Raw genomic sequence first — 18599 nt, forward strand, 5'->3', positions numbered from 1 at the left:
CTTAGCATCCTCCTACTTTGTCATCTTCCCATCTTCTCTTATCTCTTGTCTTGATAACCATTCTAACAAATGTGAGGTAATAGCTCATTGTGGTTTCAGATTTGCGTTTCTCTGATTATTGAGTTGAGACTCTTCTAGTATGCATATTAGCCATTTGTATGTCTTTGTGAAAATGTATCTGGGTCTTTGTCCAATTTTTAAAAATTTTGTTTTTGATTTTTATGACTTCTTTATACATGTTAGATATTAACCTCTTATCTGATATATAGTTCACAAATATTTTCTCCCATTGTACAGGTCGTTTCTTCATTCTGTCAATTGTCTTTTGCTATATAGAGGATTTTTAGTTTGATGTAGTTCTGTGTGTTTATTTTTGCTTTTGTTGCTTGTGCTTTTTGGTGTCATATGTAAAAACTCATTGTCAAGATCAATGTAAAGGAAATTTTTTCCTCTGTTTTCTTGTAGTTTTGTGGTTTTAGGTGTTATATTTAAGTTTTTAATCCATTTCGTGTTAATTTTTGTGACTAATATGAGAGTTCAATTTCTTTTTTTTTTTTTTTGGTATGTGAATATCTATTTCTATATATAGAAAATATCCAACACCATTTATTGAAGAGACAGTCTTTTCTCTATTGTGTAATCTGGGCTCCTTTGTCAAATATCACTTGACTGTAACATGGGAGGGTTTATTTCTGGGCTCTTGGGTTTATTTCTAGGTTTTGATTCTGTTTTATTGGCATGTGTCTTTATGCTAGAATCATATGGTTTTGGTTATTATAGCTTTCTAGTACAGTTTGAAATCAGAAAGTGGTTTTTTTTTTTTGTTTTTTTGTTTTTTTTTATTTTTTTATTTTATTTTATTTTTTAAAGATTTTATTTATTTATTTGACAGAGAGAGATTACAAGTAGGCAGAGAGGCAGGCAGAGAGACATAGGAGGAAGCAGGCTCCCTGCTGAGCAGAGAGCCCGATGCGGGACTCGATCCCAGGACCCTGAGATCATGACCTGAGCCAAAGGCAGCGGCTTAACCCACTGAGCCACCCAGGCGCCCACTTCCAGCTTTCTTCTTCTTTCTCATGAGTACTTTGGCTGTTTGGGGTCTATCCTAGTTCCATACAAATTTTGGATTTTTTTTCCTATTTCTGTAAAAACTGGAATTTTTATAGGAATTGCAACAAATTTATACATAGTTGTGAGTCGTATGGACATTTTAACAATATTAATTCTTACAGTCCATGTACACAGGTATTTTCCTATCTGTGTCTTCTTCAGTTCTTTTATTATTAACTTATAGTTTTAATTTTATAGATCTTTCACCTCCTTGGTTAAATTTATTCCTAAGTATTTTATTGTTGTTATTTGTTTTTTGTTTTGTTTTGTTGTGTTTTTTGTTATTGTAAGTGGGATTGTTTTCTTCTCTTTCTGATACTTTATTGTTAGTGTATAGAAATGCAACTAATTTTTATATGTTGGTTTTGTATCCTGCAACTTTACTAAATTCATTCCTTGCGTCTAATTTTTTTGGTATTATCTTTAGAGTTTTCTATGTATAATATTATGTCATCTGCAGAGACAGTTCTACTTCTTCTTTTATGATTTAAATGCCTTTTATTTCTTTTTCTTGCTTTATTTTTTTTTTAAAACAATAGTCCTTCTAGTACTATGCTGAAGGGGTGTGGAAGAGTGAGCACTGTTGTCTTTTTGATTTTAAAGGAAGAACTTTCAACTTCTTAAACCAAGTATGATGTTATCTGTGTGCTTGTGATATATGGCTTTTATTTTATTTAGGTATGTTCTTTCTGTGCCCAATTGATTGAGCATTTTTTTCCTGAAAATGTGTTGGATTTTTCAAAAAAAAATTTTTTTTGCATATTCTGAAGAATCATGATTTTTCTCTTTCATTTTGCTAATGTAGTGTATCATATTTACTGATTTTTGTATGTCAAACCATCCTTGTATCTCAAGGATTAATCCTACTTAGTCTTGGTGTCTGATTCATTTTGTGTGCTGTTGAATTTGGTTGCTAATATTTTGGAGAGAATTTTTGCATCTGTGTTCTTCAGGGGTATGGGCTATAGTTTTCTTTTCCTATATTGTCCTTGCCTGGATTTGGTATCAGAGTAAGGTTGACCTTGGAAATTGAGTTTTAAGGTATTTTCTCCTCTTCATTCCTTTAGAAGATTTTGAGAAAGACTGGCATTACTTCTTTAAATGTTCTCTGGAAACATCTGGTCTTGGGCTTTCCTTTATTAGGAGGTTTTGATTATTTTTTTAAAGATTTATTTATTTGTTTTATTATTATTTTTCTAAAGATTTACATATGTATTTGTGTGTGTGTGTGAGAGAGAGAGAGCAAGGATGAGCAGGAGGGGAAGAAGGAGAGGGAGAGAGAAGCTCAAGCACACTCCACACTGAGTATGGATCCTGACATGGGGCTTAATCTCACGACCCTGAGATCATGACCTGAACTGAAACCAAGAGTCATATGCTTAACTGACTGACTGTACCACCCAGGTACCCCTATTTATTTTTTGAGAGAGAGAATGATAAAGAGAGAGCATGAATGTGAGCAGGGGGGAGGGGCAGAGAGAGACGGATAGCAAATATCAAGCAGATTCTGTAATGAGCACAGAACCTGACATGGGACTCAGTCTCATGATCCTGAGATCATAACCTGTGCCAAAATCAAGAGTTGGGCACTCAACCAACTGAACCACCTAGGTGTTTCAAGGGATGTTTTGATTATTGCTTCAATCCCACTAGTCATTGTTGGTCTGTTCAGACTTTCTGTTTCTTCATGATTCATTCTTAGTAGATTTTATGTTTCTATGAATTTATATATTGCTTTTCAGTCATCCAATTTGTTTAGATATAAGTGTTCATAGTAGTTTCTGATTCTTTGTATTTCTGTGGGATCATGTGTAATATCTTCTCTTTTATTTATGCATTTAATTGAGTCTTCTCTTTTTTTCTTGACTACTCCAGGTAAAGGTTTGTCAATTTTGTTTATCTCTCCAAAAAAAAAAAGCTCTTAGTTTTATTGATTTTTTTCCCCCATTGTCTCTTTAGTCTCCATTTTAGTTATTTCCACTCTGATCTTTATTATTTCCTTTTTTCTGCTAACGTGGGCTTAGTTTGTTCTTAAAATTCTTTTTGTTGTAAAATTAAGTTGTTTATTTGAAAACTTTCTCTTATTTTTGGCATTTGTTCCTATAAATTTTCCTTGTAGAACTGCTTTCCTGTATTCCATAAGTTTTGGTATGTTTTATTTTAATTTCCATCTGTCTCAAGATATTATATGATTTACCTTTTGGTTTCTTCTTTGATCCATTAGTTGTTCAGAATTGTGTTGTTTAATTTCCACATAGAATTTTCCGGTTTACCTCCTGTTGTTGATTTTTAATGTAATAGCACTGTGGTCAGAAAAGATACTAGAAATAGTTTCAGTCTTCTTGCTTTGTGTTCAAACATATGATATATCCTGGATAATTTTCATATGCCCTTGAGAAGAATGTGTTTTCCAGTTTTTTGAATATAATGTTCTTCATATGTCTGTTAGGTCCATTTTGTCTATAGTGTTATTTAGGCCCACTCTTTTCTTATTAATTCTGTCTGGTTGATTTCTTTAATGTTGAATATGGGGTACTTAGGTATCTTACTGGTATTGTACTGCTTTCTGTTTCTCCCTCTAGTTATAATATTTGCTTTAGATACGTAGGTGCTCCAGTGTGGTGCATATGTATTTTTAACTGTTATATCCTCTTGATGAATTGACTCCCTTATCCTATGTTGTGACTTTTTCCTCTTGCCATACTGATTTTGACTAAAAGTTGTTTATCTGACATCAGTATAATGGATGGAATATATTTTTCCATCCCTTCAATTTCTCCCTTTGTGCATCTGTAAAGCTAAAAAAGTGTCTCGTGTAGACCACATATCTTTGGATCTTGTTTTTTATCTGTTTAACCACTTTTGTGTCTTTTGATTGAATAGTCTATTTATATTTAAATTAATTATTGGTTAGTAAATACTATTGCCATTTTTGAATTGTTTTCTGAATTGTTTAGTTCCTTTGTTCTTTTTTCATCTATTTTTTATATATGTTTATTTTTTATATATATTTTTATGTGTTTTAATTCTTTTCTCCTTACCTTTTATGTAAATAGTATAGTTTTTTTTTTTTTGGTTGCCATCAGGCTTATGTAAAACATCTTAGAGATATAATAGTCTATTTTAAGCTGATAACAACTCATTTTCAATCACAAATACTTAACAGTTTTACTTCTCCTCTCCCCAAATTTTATAATATTATTATACTTTACATCTTTATATATTGTGTATCCATTAACAAATTAATGTAGGTACAGTATTTTAAATATTATCTCCAGTTTTCATAATAGAGATAAAAGTGATGTATATGCCACCATTACAGTACTGGGATATTCTGAATTTAACTATATTTATATACTCTTATGAGTGAATTTTACATTTTTATGTTTTCAAGTTGTTATGTAGTATCCTTTTATTTCAGCTTGAACTCCCTTTTTTGTAACAGTGGGTTTAGTGGTAATGAACTCTTTTAACTACTCTTCATCTGGGATGTCTTTATCTTTCTTTCATTTCTGAAGGACAGTTTTGCTGGGTGTAGTATTCTTGGTTGGCATTTTTTTTCTTTCATTATTTTGAATATATCATTCCACTTCCTCCTGGCCTGTTAGATTTCTGCAGAGAAATCCACTGATAGTCTTATGTTGGTTTCTTTGTAGTGACAAATTGCTTGCACTTATTACTTTCAAAATCATCTCCTTGTCTCTGACTTTAAGGATTTTGATTATAATGTTTCTCAGAGTAATCTTTGGGTTGATCTTGCTTGGGTTCCTCTAAGCTTCCTGTACCTGGATGTCTATATCTTTCCCAAAATTTGGGAAGTTTTCAGCTGTTTTTTTTTTTTTTTTTTTCTTTAAATAGCCTTTCTGCTGCTTTTCTTTTTCTTTTGGGACTCTCATGATGCAAATGCCCATTTACTTGTTGGTATCCCATAATTTACTCAGGTTGTCTTCACTCTTTCTTCTTTTTGTTCCTCTAAGTGACTAATTTCAGATGAATTGTCTTTGAGTTTGCTAATTCTTTTGTGTGATTAAGGCTGTTATTGAAGCTCTGTTTTGAATTTTTTATTTCTGGCATTGTTTTCTTGAACTCCAGGATTTCTGTTTGGTTCTTTTTTATACTTTCTATTTCTTTATTAAATACATTTTGTTGTGAATTATTTTCCTGTTTTTGTCTAGCTGTCTGTGTTCCTTTCCATTTTCATTCAGTTTTTTAAAGACAATTATTTTGATTTCTTTGTTGGGCAAATCATAGATCTCCATTTCTTTGAAGTCCATTACTGAAGTACTATCAGTGTCTTTTGTGATGTCATATATGTTTGATTTCTCAAGATCCATGTTGCCTTGCATTGATGTCTGTGCATTTGTAGGGGCAAACACCTCTTTCAGTCTTTACAGACTAGAAGATAAAGACCTTTTCTTGTCCCATTCCCTGGACTGATAATATTATCTCCAGACTTGCAGGTGTGCTGTGTTGGAGCCATTTACAATGTTGTCACTGGATCTGCAATGGAGTCTGATTGGGCTTGTTATAAGGGCTTAGGCCAGTGTGGATCTTTTCTGGTCCCTGGGTGCATACAACTGCTTCTAATACCTTGTCAGTAGGGTGGTATTGGGCAAAGGTCCACATGTGTGTCCTATTATCAGGTAAATAGTCAGTGAGCCTATGATCAGGTAAATAATGGGTGTGGCTCCCATCAGGTCCCGGGGAGAACTGCTGCCTAATTACTGACTGGCTCCTGGGTGGGCAGGATTGATCCTGAACTGTGGCAAAGCAGTGCTGGAACTGAGCTTTAGGGCTGATTCACATTCCACAGCCAAGATTAAGGTTTGCAGAACTGGCTCTGGGGGCACAGATGGTATGTCTCCCTCCAAGTTACTGGATAGGTTGGATTGGCCCCTGACCATGGCCAGAGGGGCCCAGGCCAAATATAGGGCCCTTTCAGGATCTTTTGAGGTATAGTTTTGTTTCTTACTGGTTCCCTGTGCCTGTAGGACTGCTAATGGATTGAGGCTGGGAGGGGCTGGTACCCAGTATAGGGATTTCTGGGAGTACAAACAGGAATGTCTCCTGCTGGGTTTCTGTGTCAGCAGTACTCTTCACAGTTTGCAGTTGGAGAAGCTGGAGCTGAACATAAGGCCCTTTCAGAGTAATCGGGTTTGTAGCTAGGAATGTTTCCCTCTGGGACCCTGGACCCTCAGGACTGCTGAGTATGACTCTGAGGACTCTGGGTTCATGTATTGGCCATTTCAGGATCCCTCTGAGCACAGATGGGAGTATCTGTAGCGTGGTCCGTGACTGGAAGGGGCGGGGAGTAGAGGATGAGGGCCTTTCCAGATCATCAAATGCACAGATGGGAACGTCTTCTGCTGGGACCCTGGACCCTCAGGACTACTGACAGACTGCCAGAAACACAAAAGTGTCTCCAATAGGGTCCCTGCACCAGCAAGATTGTTTCTAGATTGTGGCTGGGATGGGCTGGAGCCCAGTTACAAGGCCATTTCAGAATCTTTAATCTGCCTGAATTTGGGGGGGCCTTACCTCCAATGGCTCCCACACTGCAGCCAGAAAGAGCTAGTGCTGGTTCAAATACCACTTCTGGATCCACAGCTGAATTGAGGTCTGTATAACTATCACCTGATGCATGGGTGATGCTTCCAAGATCTCTCGGAAGCTGAATTCTCAGGGGGTACAGAGATACTTCAGTTTCTGTAGCTAGAATACAGTCAGTAAATCAGCTGCCTGGCATAAGCCTGCCTTCTCAAAACAACTTTCTTCATTCTTGGTCTACACTGTGGTTTTGCAGTCTTCTATCTAGGTCTGGAAGCTCCCAGGAATGCACTTTTGTTTGTGCATAGATGGCAAGTTATTGTTGTCAAGGAGACCATATGTGCAAGAGAAGTCCTATTTGGCCATTTTGTTAATGTTTTTTGCTACATAATGTAATTTGTATCAACTAAGATTTTTTTACTCTATATTTACCAAAATAAGGATAACTAAAAAACAAAACATTAGATGTTAAGTAAGTTAGTTTTTACTTGACTCATTAATATTAGTACTAATTAAAAAGTTAGAATCCTTGACTTTTAATATACTAGACTTGGGAGACCTGGCGTTGATTGTTATTGCCAACATGAAAGTGGTGCAGCTGTCCTGCAGCTCCAATTCTTGATCAATGAGGTAAGGATTATCTTGACTATTTATCACAGAGATGTACATATACACACTACATTAGTTGATGTGACCTTTTTAATATTATGTTATATAAAATATATTATTTTTATTTAAATATGTTATTTTTTATATATTCTAAATATTTAAAGGTATATATGTGTGCAATATTATTCATGGTCACATTTCTTATAAAAGACTATGTCAGTGTTTGTCTATTAAATTTTAAAGGAGAAAGTTTGCATATACCAGAAGATCCTGTTCTTATTATGCAGCATAATTTACAGATTATTTACATTTAAAAAAAATTACTAAAATTCGGATTGCTCCATTGACTATTAAACTTTTCTTCAGGATACTAATTTGAATTTTATAATCAGCATTAACTTCATGTTTTACCCTTATCTTTCATGAAATAACCTTTTCAGTTATTTACTTATAGGTTCTGCTATCTGTATATATATTCATATTTATTTATTGTACATATATGCATATTTATTTATTTATTCATCCATAGCTATTATGATGATTGTTTCCCTACTCTATTCCTATTCTATAGACCTGTGGTGATGAGAACTTCCTAACAACAGAGTATGTATTTATAAAGCTTGGAAAAGTTGCAGATATTCCTTTAGGTAGAGGCTTCTTAAGGCCTTCTGTGCTCATTTTTATTTTCACATTTTAAGTGGATCATTGTGTCTTTTAGAGCTGTTTTCAGTTAAGTGAGCTGTCAATGCAAAAATGCCTTAAAAATTTGTGCCATACCAAATTCAGGCACTTAGCAGACTGAACTCAATGCCTTGAGGGAAAAAAAAATGAAGTACTGCTGATTGTTTTCTTATGGTATGAATAATCCATTCAATATCTCCATATATTTTCATATATGTCTTTCTCTAAGAATTTTATAATCATAAACATGGGTAAAATGGTTCATAGACTTTTGTGTCAGAGACTCTTAAGAAATGAAAAATTTGTGATGTTGGCAGATGTCCACCTTTTACTTCTTTCAGTTCAAACTCTTTCTCAGAAGTCGGTGAAATTCTCCTTATTGACAAACCTAGCATATTTTATCTTGTAGGTATACTTGCTATGGGATACCACAATAAGAGAGGGAGATAAAACACCTCGTATGTGTGTGAATATTAGAGACAAGAAAATTAAAGTTAGTTTTCCCAAAGAAAATACAATAATCCCTAATAGTCCTAAAGATGCTTACAATAATTATTTCTTTCTGGTGGTGAATGCATATTTTGTGAGTTAGTCATCCAGACCAGTCCAGAAATTCACTTGCTTCTACTCAGCATTCTTAACCTTCCTGATTAAAGTACATACAATTGTTTTTCCTTATATTTGTAGGTTATAGAGATACTAATAACTCATCAAATAGCGAAAGATCTAGTAAATTAGCTTGTTTTTGCTTAACAAAAATCTCTTAAGGAAGTCACTTACTTATTTTGTCTTCTTTTTTGTTTCAGGGTGCTTTGGTTAGTGCAAGTTCAGATGATACCCTTCATTTGTGGAATCTCAGACAAAAAAGGCCAGCTATTCTTCATTCTCTTAAATTTAACCGAGAACGGTAAGAATGTCTGATTTAAACAATTTCTTGATGTATGAGAAAAGTATTTACTGAGAAGTTTCAGGTTAACTTTTGGAAGACTAGTTGCTTTTTTTTTTTTTCAGAACCTTAAAATCTAGAAAAAATTTGATGGTATGCTTGTTTTTATAGTAAAATTCATAGAAAATTCATAATTAATTAGATTTAGTCATCTAATGGGGAACTCCTAACATTTCTGTTCTTGCTATAAACTGGCACTGCAGCAATGATGCATTTATTTTTCCCTAGGCCATGGTGCTGAAAACTCAGACTTAAAATTTGAAAGTCAAGTAAATACTAAATTCTTTTTATACCTTTTGATCATGGCAGTTATGTCCTACACTAAACTCTTTTGCTTAAATATTTTACCATGAAACCCTGAAACAAAAGTTTTAGATTCCAAAAATGTTGGTAGTAAGTGTTGAACAATATTATATATAAAAGCTTGATGTTTTCCAAGATGGTAACTTGACCAAAATTTCGATTCCCCCAATTTAGAATGAAATATTAATAATCTGAAAGAAAAAATTAAATGAATAGATATAGGAAAAATTACTAGATTTTATTTGTAACAACCTACCAAACTTTAATGTTTTTAATGTTGGTGTCAGTTAAACCTCAAACATAATTTACATCTACTCAATTGATAATCTGCCTGGAGATAAGTAAAATTTGTATTTCATTATCTGTCTCTGTAATTTAACTGAAAAATAACCTGATATTTGTTTATTATTTGGAAAACAATCTAACTCTTTGCAGTGGAGGAGAAGGGTCATCACAGGAAAATTTGATGTTAATGAAAGAAAAAGAAACCTTTGAGAAGTAAATTTACACAGATTAGCAAATACTATTCAAACTGAGGTAGGTGAATAATGGAGGCTGGCTCTCACTGCTAAGAACTCAAGATAGTGCTTATTTTATTTTGTTGAATGATAATAGTTTAATAAGGAATTGTTACTACATAAACAGAGTTAGAAGAAGTAAATCTGTTTTTATAAGTATATGAGAAAAAAGGATGGCAATTATGGAAACATTATATCCAGTATATTTTGAGAGGAGGGAATTTATATTTTAGATGTCTGCTAAAACCAGATAGAATTTCTTTATTTAGATTAGATCTAATTTTGGTTATTGTATCTTAAATTTTAAAGTAATTAATGCAGCAGAAATTTCAGGATATTAAAAAATTTAAAAATCAGTCAAGAGATATTATACTGTTCCTGTTTTTTATCTCTAATAATATTTATTACTCAGATATTGACATATTGATTTTATTACTTTCTCTGCTTGTAAGATTTTGTTTGTTTAAATGATTTAAGTAGATCTGGCCCTACACTTCTGTGTGGATGGACAAAATAAGTTTTTTACCCTCACAATTGGAATGTTGAAGGAAATGTTCTGGCCCTTTTTATGGCCCTTTTTGGGGTAGGGGGAAGAAACAATTGATGGTGATGATTTTCAGTTATAATTTTATTATCTCAATTGATGTGGATTTTCCTGTTAGCAACATAAAAGACCAAGCTGACAGTTTTTGAACGTATCATAGAATCATAGAATTTTATAGGCATTGCTTATTTTAATGCTTGCAAAAATAGGGTATCTATCTTTTTGAAGATAAATTTATTATCTTGAATATGAAAATATCATGAATGGAAATAATCAGTAACTATCACAGTTCCTATAGGGAAGGATATATTTTTAAATGTATGTTGAATAGAGGCTTTGATCTATAAAGGAGAATTTAACCAACTATCTTTTGGAACCCTGAGCCTTCTTAAATTAACCAGTTGACTATGTAAATTTCTATATATCCTATGTTTCTGTCATATATATATTTAATTTATATAGTTTATGCTATACATTTTAGGTTTTTATTTATTTTTTATAGGGCACCTTTAGCTTTTGGTCTTATAATCTTTGAAGGCAGTAATGAGAAATAGGTTTAGATATTTCAGCTGTTTCTGAGGAATGATCCTTGGATTCCTTTCATATCTGATTTTAAAGCTAAATATGGAAGAACAATTGGTTTGATTTCTGTGCTGCATGATCTGAAAATGAATAAAATAAGACATTCATATTTTAGACATGTTACTAGTCCTTGATAACACTGATCATAAATTATATAATGGGAACATCATAGCATTGTTTTATATGGTTTTCAAGTAAAATTCAATAGGTAGACTATGACATGAAGATATTAACTTATTTGTACTTTTTGTATCAGAGGTTTTTTTTTATTTCTGTGGTATTCTGCTAGTTGATATCATCGGAGTGTTTCTAAGGACTATCACCTACACTGAAGGGAAGGAATATTTTAAGAACCCTATAATTTATGAAATTATCTAGCAAGCTTGATCCATTGGAGTTGGCTTCTGGGGAAGTTTATAACCCCAATTTAAAATATACTATTGCTTTATAAAGGAAACTTGCATCATGTTTATTTTAAAATTTTCTTTAAGAATTAACATATTTACCTGGTTTGACATTCAAAAGATGTAAGTTATATATACAGTGAAGGATTAATCTTCTACTGCTGTTACTTGGACCCTTAGACCCCATCAGTGGAGGTGAAGAGTGTTACTTATTAATTTATTATATCTTTCCAGAGATTAATTATATATGCATAAAGGGCAATTATATGTAACATAACTTTTTTCTTACGTGTGTGTGTGTGCGTGTGTGTGTGTGTGTGTGTGTGTGTAAGGAAATATGATTATATATATTTCTGTTACACAAATTGTAACATGTTATACAGTTTTGTATCTTGTTTCATTCTCTTTGGAATTTATTCTAAAGATCCTTCCTTATCAGTGTATAAAAAACTTCCTTATTTTTTTTTTTTCTTTTGGTTGTGTGTGTAAATGTTACCAAATCAAGAAACTGTGTAGGGGTGGCTGGCTGGCTTATTTGATGGAGCATGCAACTCTTGATCGCAAGGTTATGGGTTCAAGTCCCATGTTGAGTGTAGAAATAGATTAAAAATAAAATCTTAAAATAAAAACGCACTTTAAAAAAAGCAGTGTAAATGTTAAATTTACACCTCAAGGTAATTTACCCTGTTACAAATGCAGAAATCAAGAAACAGAAAATTACTAGACCCACAACCACCCCCCTCATTTTACCTTTCAGTCACTACTTAATCCACACTATCCTGATTTTAAACACTATAAATTAGTTTTATCTGTTGTTTGGAAAATTATACAAATGATATCCTACATACATTCTTGTTTGTGTTTGGCTTCTTTTGCTAATGTTATATTTAAAAATTTCATCCATGTTTTATGTAGTTATAGTTTATTACTTTCATTGTTATGTAGTATTCGACTTAGTGAATATTCTTCACTTTGATTAACCATTCTACTTTAATTCTCTTGCTTAAAGTTAACTTTTGTATTTCCACTTAAATTTTAGAAATACTTGGTGTGATGCATAAACAATGTATCTTGGAACACTGAAAAAATAAAATAAAGTTAAAAAAATAACTTCTTAAATTTCACAAACACATTTGCTGAGGTTTTGATTAGAAATACTAATTTGAAAAGGTATATGGACTTATGTTCATTGCAGCATTTATAACAGTCAAGGTATGGAAGCAACCTCAGTGTCCATCAATAGATGAATAGGTAAAGATGTGGTATGTGTATAGATGTATGTGTGTGTGTGTGTGTGTGTGTGTGTGTGATATAGATAGACTAGAATATTACTGATTGATTAAAAAAAGAATGAAATCTTACCATTTGTGATAGCATGGATGGACCTAGAGGGTAATATGCTAAATTAAATAAATCAAACAGAAAAAAATATCATATGATATAATTTACATGTGATATCTAAACAAAAGAAAACAAATAGACTTATAAATAGAACAAACTCCTGGTTGCCAGGGAAGGGGGTGGTGAGCAAAATAGATAAATGGGATTAAGAGGGTCAAACCTCCAGTTATACAGTAAATAAGAAAAAAAAAACTTTGAATCTGTAGACTACTTTGAAGAGCACTGACATATCCCATGATGATGCAGGATGGCAATATTGATTCATTGTCATTCACAGTGACAATATTGAATCATTCAATCAATGAACCATGGTATATGTTATATCCTCCACTTTCTTAAGTCTTCTTTGAGTTCTCTAAATAACATTAATGAATTTTTCTGAGGTCTTCCACATTTTGTTAGGTTTAGTCATAAGCTTTTTAAAAAAAATTTCAGTATAGTTAACATACAATGTAATATTTGCTTCAGGTGTACAATTAGTGCTTCAACAATTCCATACATCACCCGGTGCTCATCACAAGTGACTCCTTGATACCCATCTCCTATTTTAACCCAACCCCACTCCCACCTCCCCTCTGGTTACCAACAGGTTAAGAGTCTTTTTCTTAGTTTGTCTTTCTCTCTCTATCTTTTTTCCCTTTTTCTCATTTGTTTTGTGTCTTGTTTCTTGTTTCACTCATGGATGAGTGAAATCATATGGTATTTGTCTTCATGACTGACTTATTTCGCTTAGCATAATACTTTCTAGCTCTATCCATGTTGTTGCAAATAGCAAGATTTCAATCCTTTTTATGACTAATATTTGACAGTATGTGTACACCACACACACACACACACCCCAAATCTTCTTTATTCATTCATTAGTTGATAGACATGGGCTATTTCCTTAATTTAGCTACTGTAGATAATGTTTCTAAAAGCATGACAGAGAATATGTCCTTTTGAGTTAGTATATTTGTCTCCTTTAGGTAAATACCCAGTTGTGTGATTACTGGATCATAGGATAGTTCTATTTTTAATTAAAATTTTTTTTTAATGTATAATGTATTATTTGCTTCAGGGGTACAGGTCTGTGAATCATCAGTCTTACACAGTATTTTTTACTTTTTGAGGAACCTTCATACCGTTTTCCATAATGACTGCACCAGTCTGCATTCCCACCAATAGTGCACAAGGGTTCCCTTTCTCTACATCTTCACCAACACCTGTTGTTTCCTGTGTTGTTGATTTTAGACATTCTGACAGGTTGTGAGGTGATATCTCGTAATTTTGATTTGTATTTCCCTGATGATGAATGATATAGAGTATCTTTTCATGCATCTGTTAGTCTTCTTCTTTGGAGAAATGTCTATTCATAACTTATGCCCATTTTGGGGTGTTGAGTTATATCAGGTTTTATATATTTTAGAAACTGACCATTTATTAGATTTATCATTTGCAAATATCTTTTCTTTTTAATTAATTTTTTATTTATTTTCAGCATAACAGTATTCATTATTTTTTCACCACACCCAGTGCTCCATGCAATCCATGCCCTCTATCATACCCACCACCTGGTACCCCAACCTCCCACCTCCCCGCCACTTCAAACACCTCAGATTGTTTTTCAGAGTCCATAGTCTCTCATGGTTCACCTCCCCTTCCAATTTCCCCCAACTCCCTTCTCTTCTCTAACTCCCCATGTCCTCCATGCTATCCACAAATAAGTGAAACCATATGATAATTGACTCTCTCTGCTTGACTTATTTCACTCTGCATAATCTCTTCCAGTCCCGTCCATGTTGCTACAAAAGTTGGGTATTCATCCTTTCTGATGGAGGCATAATACTCCATAGTGTATATGGACCACATCTTCCTTATCCATTCATCCGTTGAAGGGCATCTTGGTTCTTTCCATAGTTTGGCGACCGTGGCCATTGCTGCTATAAACATTGGGGTACAGATGGCCCTTCTTTTCACGACATCTGTATCTTTGGGGTAAATGCCCAGGAGTGCAATTGCAGGGTCGTAGGGAAGCTCTATTTTTAATTTCTTGAGGAATCTCCACACTGTTCTCCAAAGAGGCTGCACCAACTTGCATTCCCACCAACAGTGTAAGAGGGTTCCCCTTTCTCCACATCCTCTCCAACACATGTTGTTTCCTGTCTTGCTAATTTTGGCCATTCTAACTGGTGTAAGGTGGTATCTCAATGTGGTTTTAATTTGAATCTCCCTGAGGGCTAGAGATGATGAACATTTTTTCATGTGTCTGATAGCCATTTGTATGTCTTCATTGGAGAAGTATCTATTCATGTCTTCTGCCCATTTTCTTGATATGATTGTCTGTTTTGTGTGTGTTGAGTTTGAGGAGTTCATTATAGATCCTGGGTATCAACCTTTTGTCTGTATTGTCATTTGCAAATATCTTCTCCCATTCCGTGGGTTGCCTCTTTGTTTTTTTGACTGTTTCCTTTGCTGTGCAGAAGCTTTTGATTTCGATGAAGTCCCAAAAGTTTATTTTCACTTTTGTTTCCTTTGCCTTTGGAGACATATCTTGAAAGAATTTGCTGTGGCTGATATCGAAGAGATTACTGCCTATGTTCTCCTCTAGGATTCTGATGGATTCCTGTCTCACGTTGGTCCTCTCAATCGATGCAGAAAAAGCATTTGACAAAATCCAGCATCCGTTCCTGATTAAAATGCTTCAAAGTGGGGATAGAGGGAACATTCCTGAACTTCATCAAATCTATCTATGAAAGACCCACAGCAAATATAATCCTCAATGGGAAAAGGCTTGCAGCCTTCCTGTTGAGATCAGGAACATGACAAGGATGCCCACTCTCACCACTCTTGTTCAACATAGTATTAGAAGTCCTAGAAACAGCAATCAGACAACAAAGAGAAATAAAAGGTATCCAAATTGGCAATGAAGAAGTCAAACTCTCTCTCTTCGCAGATGACATGATTCTTTATATGGAAAACCCAAAAGACTCCACCCCCAAACTACTAGAACTCATACAGCAATTCAGCAACATAGCAGGATACAAAGTCAATGTACAGAAATCAGTGGCTTTCTTATACACTAACAATGAAAATACAGAAAGGGAAATTAGAGAATCGATTCCATTTACTATAGTACCAAGAACCATAAGATGCCTGGGAATAACCTAACCAAAGAGGTAAAGGATCTGTACTCGAGGAACTACAGAACACTCATGAAAGAAATTGAAGAAGACACAAAAAGATGGAAGACCATTCCATCCTCTTGGATCGGAAGAATAAACATTGTTAAAATGTCTATACTGCCTAGTGCAATCTATACTTTTAATGCCATCCCGATCAAAATTCCACTGGTATTCTTCAAAGAGGTGGAGCAGATAATCCAAAAATTTGTATGGAATCAGAAGAGACCCCGAATTGCTAAGGAAATGTTGGAAAACAAAAATAAAAGTGGGGGCATCACGTTACCTGACTTCAAGCTTTATTACAAAGCTGTGATCACCAAGACAGCATGGTACTGACATAAAAACAGACACATAGACCAGTGGAACAGAGTAGAGAGCCCAGATATGGACCCTCAACTCTATGGTCAATTAATCTTCGACAAAACAGGAAAAAATATACAGTGGATAAAAGACAGTCTCTTCAATAAATGGTGCTGGGAAAACTGGACAGCTATATGTAGAAGAATGAAACTCGACCATTCTCTTACACCGTACACAAAGATAAACTCAAAATGGATAAAAGACCTCAATGTGAGACAGGAATCCATTTGCAAATATCTTTTCCCATTCTGTAGGTTGCCATTTAGTTTTGTTGATTGTTTCCTTTGCTCTGCAGATGCATTTTATTTTGATTACATTCCAATAAATTATTTTTTGCTTTTATTACCCTTGTTTCAGGAGAAAGATCTAGAAAAATGTTGTTACAGCTGATGTCAAAGAAATGTCTGTCTTTTCTCTTTTCTAGGATTTTTGTGATTTCAGGTCTTAGATTTAGGTTTTTAATCAGTTTTGAGTTTATTTTTGTGTATGTTGTGAGAAAGTAGAGCAGTTTTATTCTTTTGCATGTAGCTGTCCAGTTCTTCCAACATTTGTTGAAGAGACTGTCTTTTCCCTATTTTATATACTTTGCTCCTTTTTCAAAGATTACTTGACCGTATAATTGTGGGTTTATTTCTGTGTTTTGTCCTCTGTGCCATTGATTTTTGTGCCAGTGCCATACTGTTTTAATTAATACAGCTTTGTAATATAATTCAAAGACTGGAATTGCGATGCGTCAAGTACTGTTTTTCTTTCAAGATTGCTTTGGCTATGTAGGTTTTTTTTTTTGTGGTTCCATACAAATGTTAGTATTATTTGTTCTAGTTCTGTGAAAAATGCTGTTTGTGTTTTAAATCAGAGATTGAATTAAATGTGTAGATTGCTTTGGGTCATTCAAGTCTTTTAACAGTATTTGTTCTCCTACTGCATGAGTATGGAATATCTTTCCATTTGTTTGTGTTATCTTCAATTTGTTTCAACAGTGTTTTATAATTTTCAGAGTACAGGTCTTTTACCGGTACTTTTACTCAAGTTTATTCCTGGTATTTTATTATTTTGTGTACAATCATAAATGAGATTGTTTCTTAATTTCTCTTTCTGCTGCTTCATTACTAGTATTTCTTCTTCATAACTAGATTTCTGTGTATTGATTTTATATCCTATGACTTTACTGAATTCATTTATCAATTCTAGTTGTCTTTTGGTAGAGTCTAAGTTTTTCTATTATATAGTATCAGGTCATCTGCAAATAGGGAAAGTTTTTCTTCTTCCTTTCCAATTTTGAATGCCTTTTATTTCTGTTTGCTGTCTGATTGCTGCAACTGGGACTTCCAGTACTATGTTGAATAAAAGTGGTGAGAGTAGATATCCTTGTCTTGTTCCTAACCTTAGGGGGAAGGTCTCAGATTTCCCCTATTGAGTATGATATTGACTATGGCTTTTTCATACTGGCTGTGACTATTATGATGAGGTATATTTCTTCCTAACATACTTTGTTGAGGATTTTTATCATTAAGAAATGTTGTACTTTGTCAAATGCTTTTCCTTCATCTATTGAAATGAGTTTATGGTTTTTATCCTTTCTCTTATTAATGTGATGTATCAGGTTGATTGATTTGTGAATATTTAATCACCCTTGCAAGCCAAGAATAAATCCCACTTGATTGTAGTGCATCATTCTTTTTTTTTTATGTTATGTTAGTCATCATACAGTATATCATTAGTTTTTGATGTAGCGTTCCGTGATTCACTGTTTGTATATAACACCCAGGACTCCATGCAATACATGCCCCCCTTAATACCCATCACCCGGCTAACCCATCCCCCATACTGCTCCCCTCTAAAACCTCAGTTTGATTCCCAGAGTCAGGAGTCTTTCATGGTTCATCTCCCTCTCTGTTTCCCCCACCTTCATTTTTACTTCCTTCTCCTAATGTCCTTCATTCTATTCCTTATGTTCCACAAATAAGTGAAACCATAGGACCATAATTGACTTTCTTTGCTTGACTTGTTGCACCTAGCGTAACTCCTCCAGTTCTATCCATGTTGGTGCAAAAGTTGGGTATTCGTCCTTTCTGATGGCTGACTAATATTCCATTGTATATACGGACCATATATTCTTTACCCATTCATCTGTTGAAGGGCATTTTGGCTCCTTCCATGGTTTGGCTATTGTGGACATTGCTACTAGGAATGTAAGAGTGCATGTGGCCCTTCTTTTTACGTCATCTGTATCTCTGGTATAAATACCTAGTAGTGTAATTGATGGTAGCTCTATTTTTAATTTTTTGAGGAACCTCCACACTGTTTTCCAAAGTACATTGCCACCAACAATGTAAGAGGGTTCTTTCCTTTTCTCCACTATCTCTTCAACATTTGTTGTTTCTTGCCTTTTTTCAATTTTTGCCATTTCTAACAGGTGTAAGGTGGTAT

General features: G+C 34.0%; 1 protein-coding gene across 6 annotated transcripts in view; it reads left to right on the forward strand.

The window, feature by feature from the left end:
• Positions 1-18599, forward strand: part of STXBP5L (syntaxin binding protein 5L) — a 415834-nt gene that overhangs the window by 94152 nt on the left and 303083 nt on the right. For all 6 annotated transcript variants that reach the window (XM_044251475.1, XM_044251473.1, XM_044251477.1 and 3 more), the window contains exons 4-5: positions 7206-7287; positions 8754-8854. In XM_044251475.1, the coding sequence (XP_044107410.1) occupies positions 7206-7287; positions 8754-8854 (183 nt within the window). The remainder of the gene's footprint in view (positions 1-7205; positions 7288-8753; positions 8855-18599) is intronic.

Source organism: Neovison vison, chromosome 6, assembly GCF_020171115.1.
Source record: "Neovison vison isolate M4711 chromosome 6, ASM_NN_V1, whole genome shotgun sequence".
Taxonomy (NCBI): Eukaryota; Metazoa; Chordata; class Mammalia; order Carnivora; family Mustelidae; genus Neogale; species Neogale vison.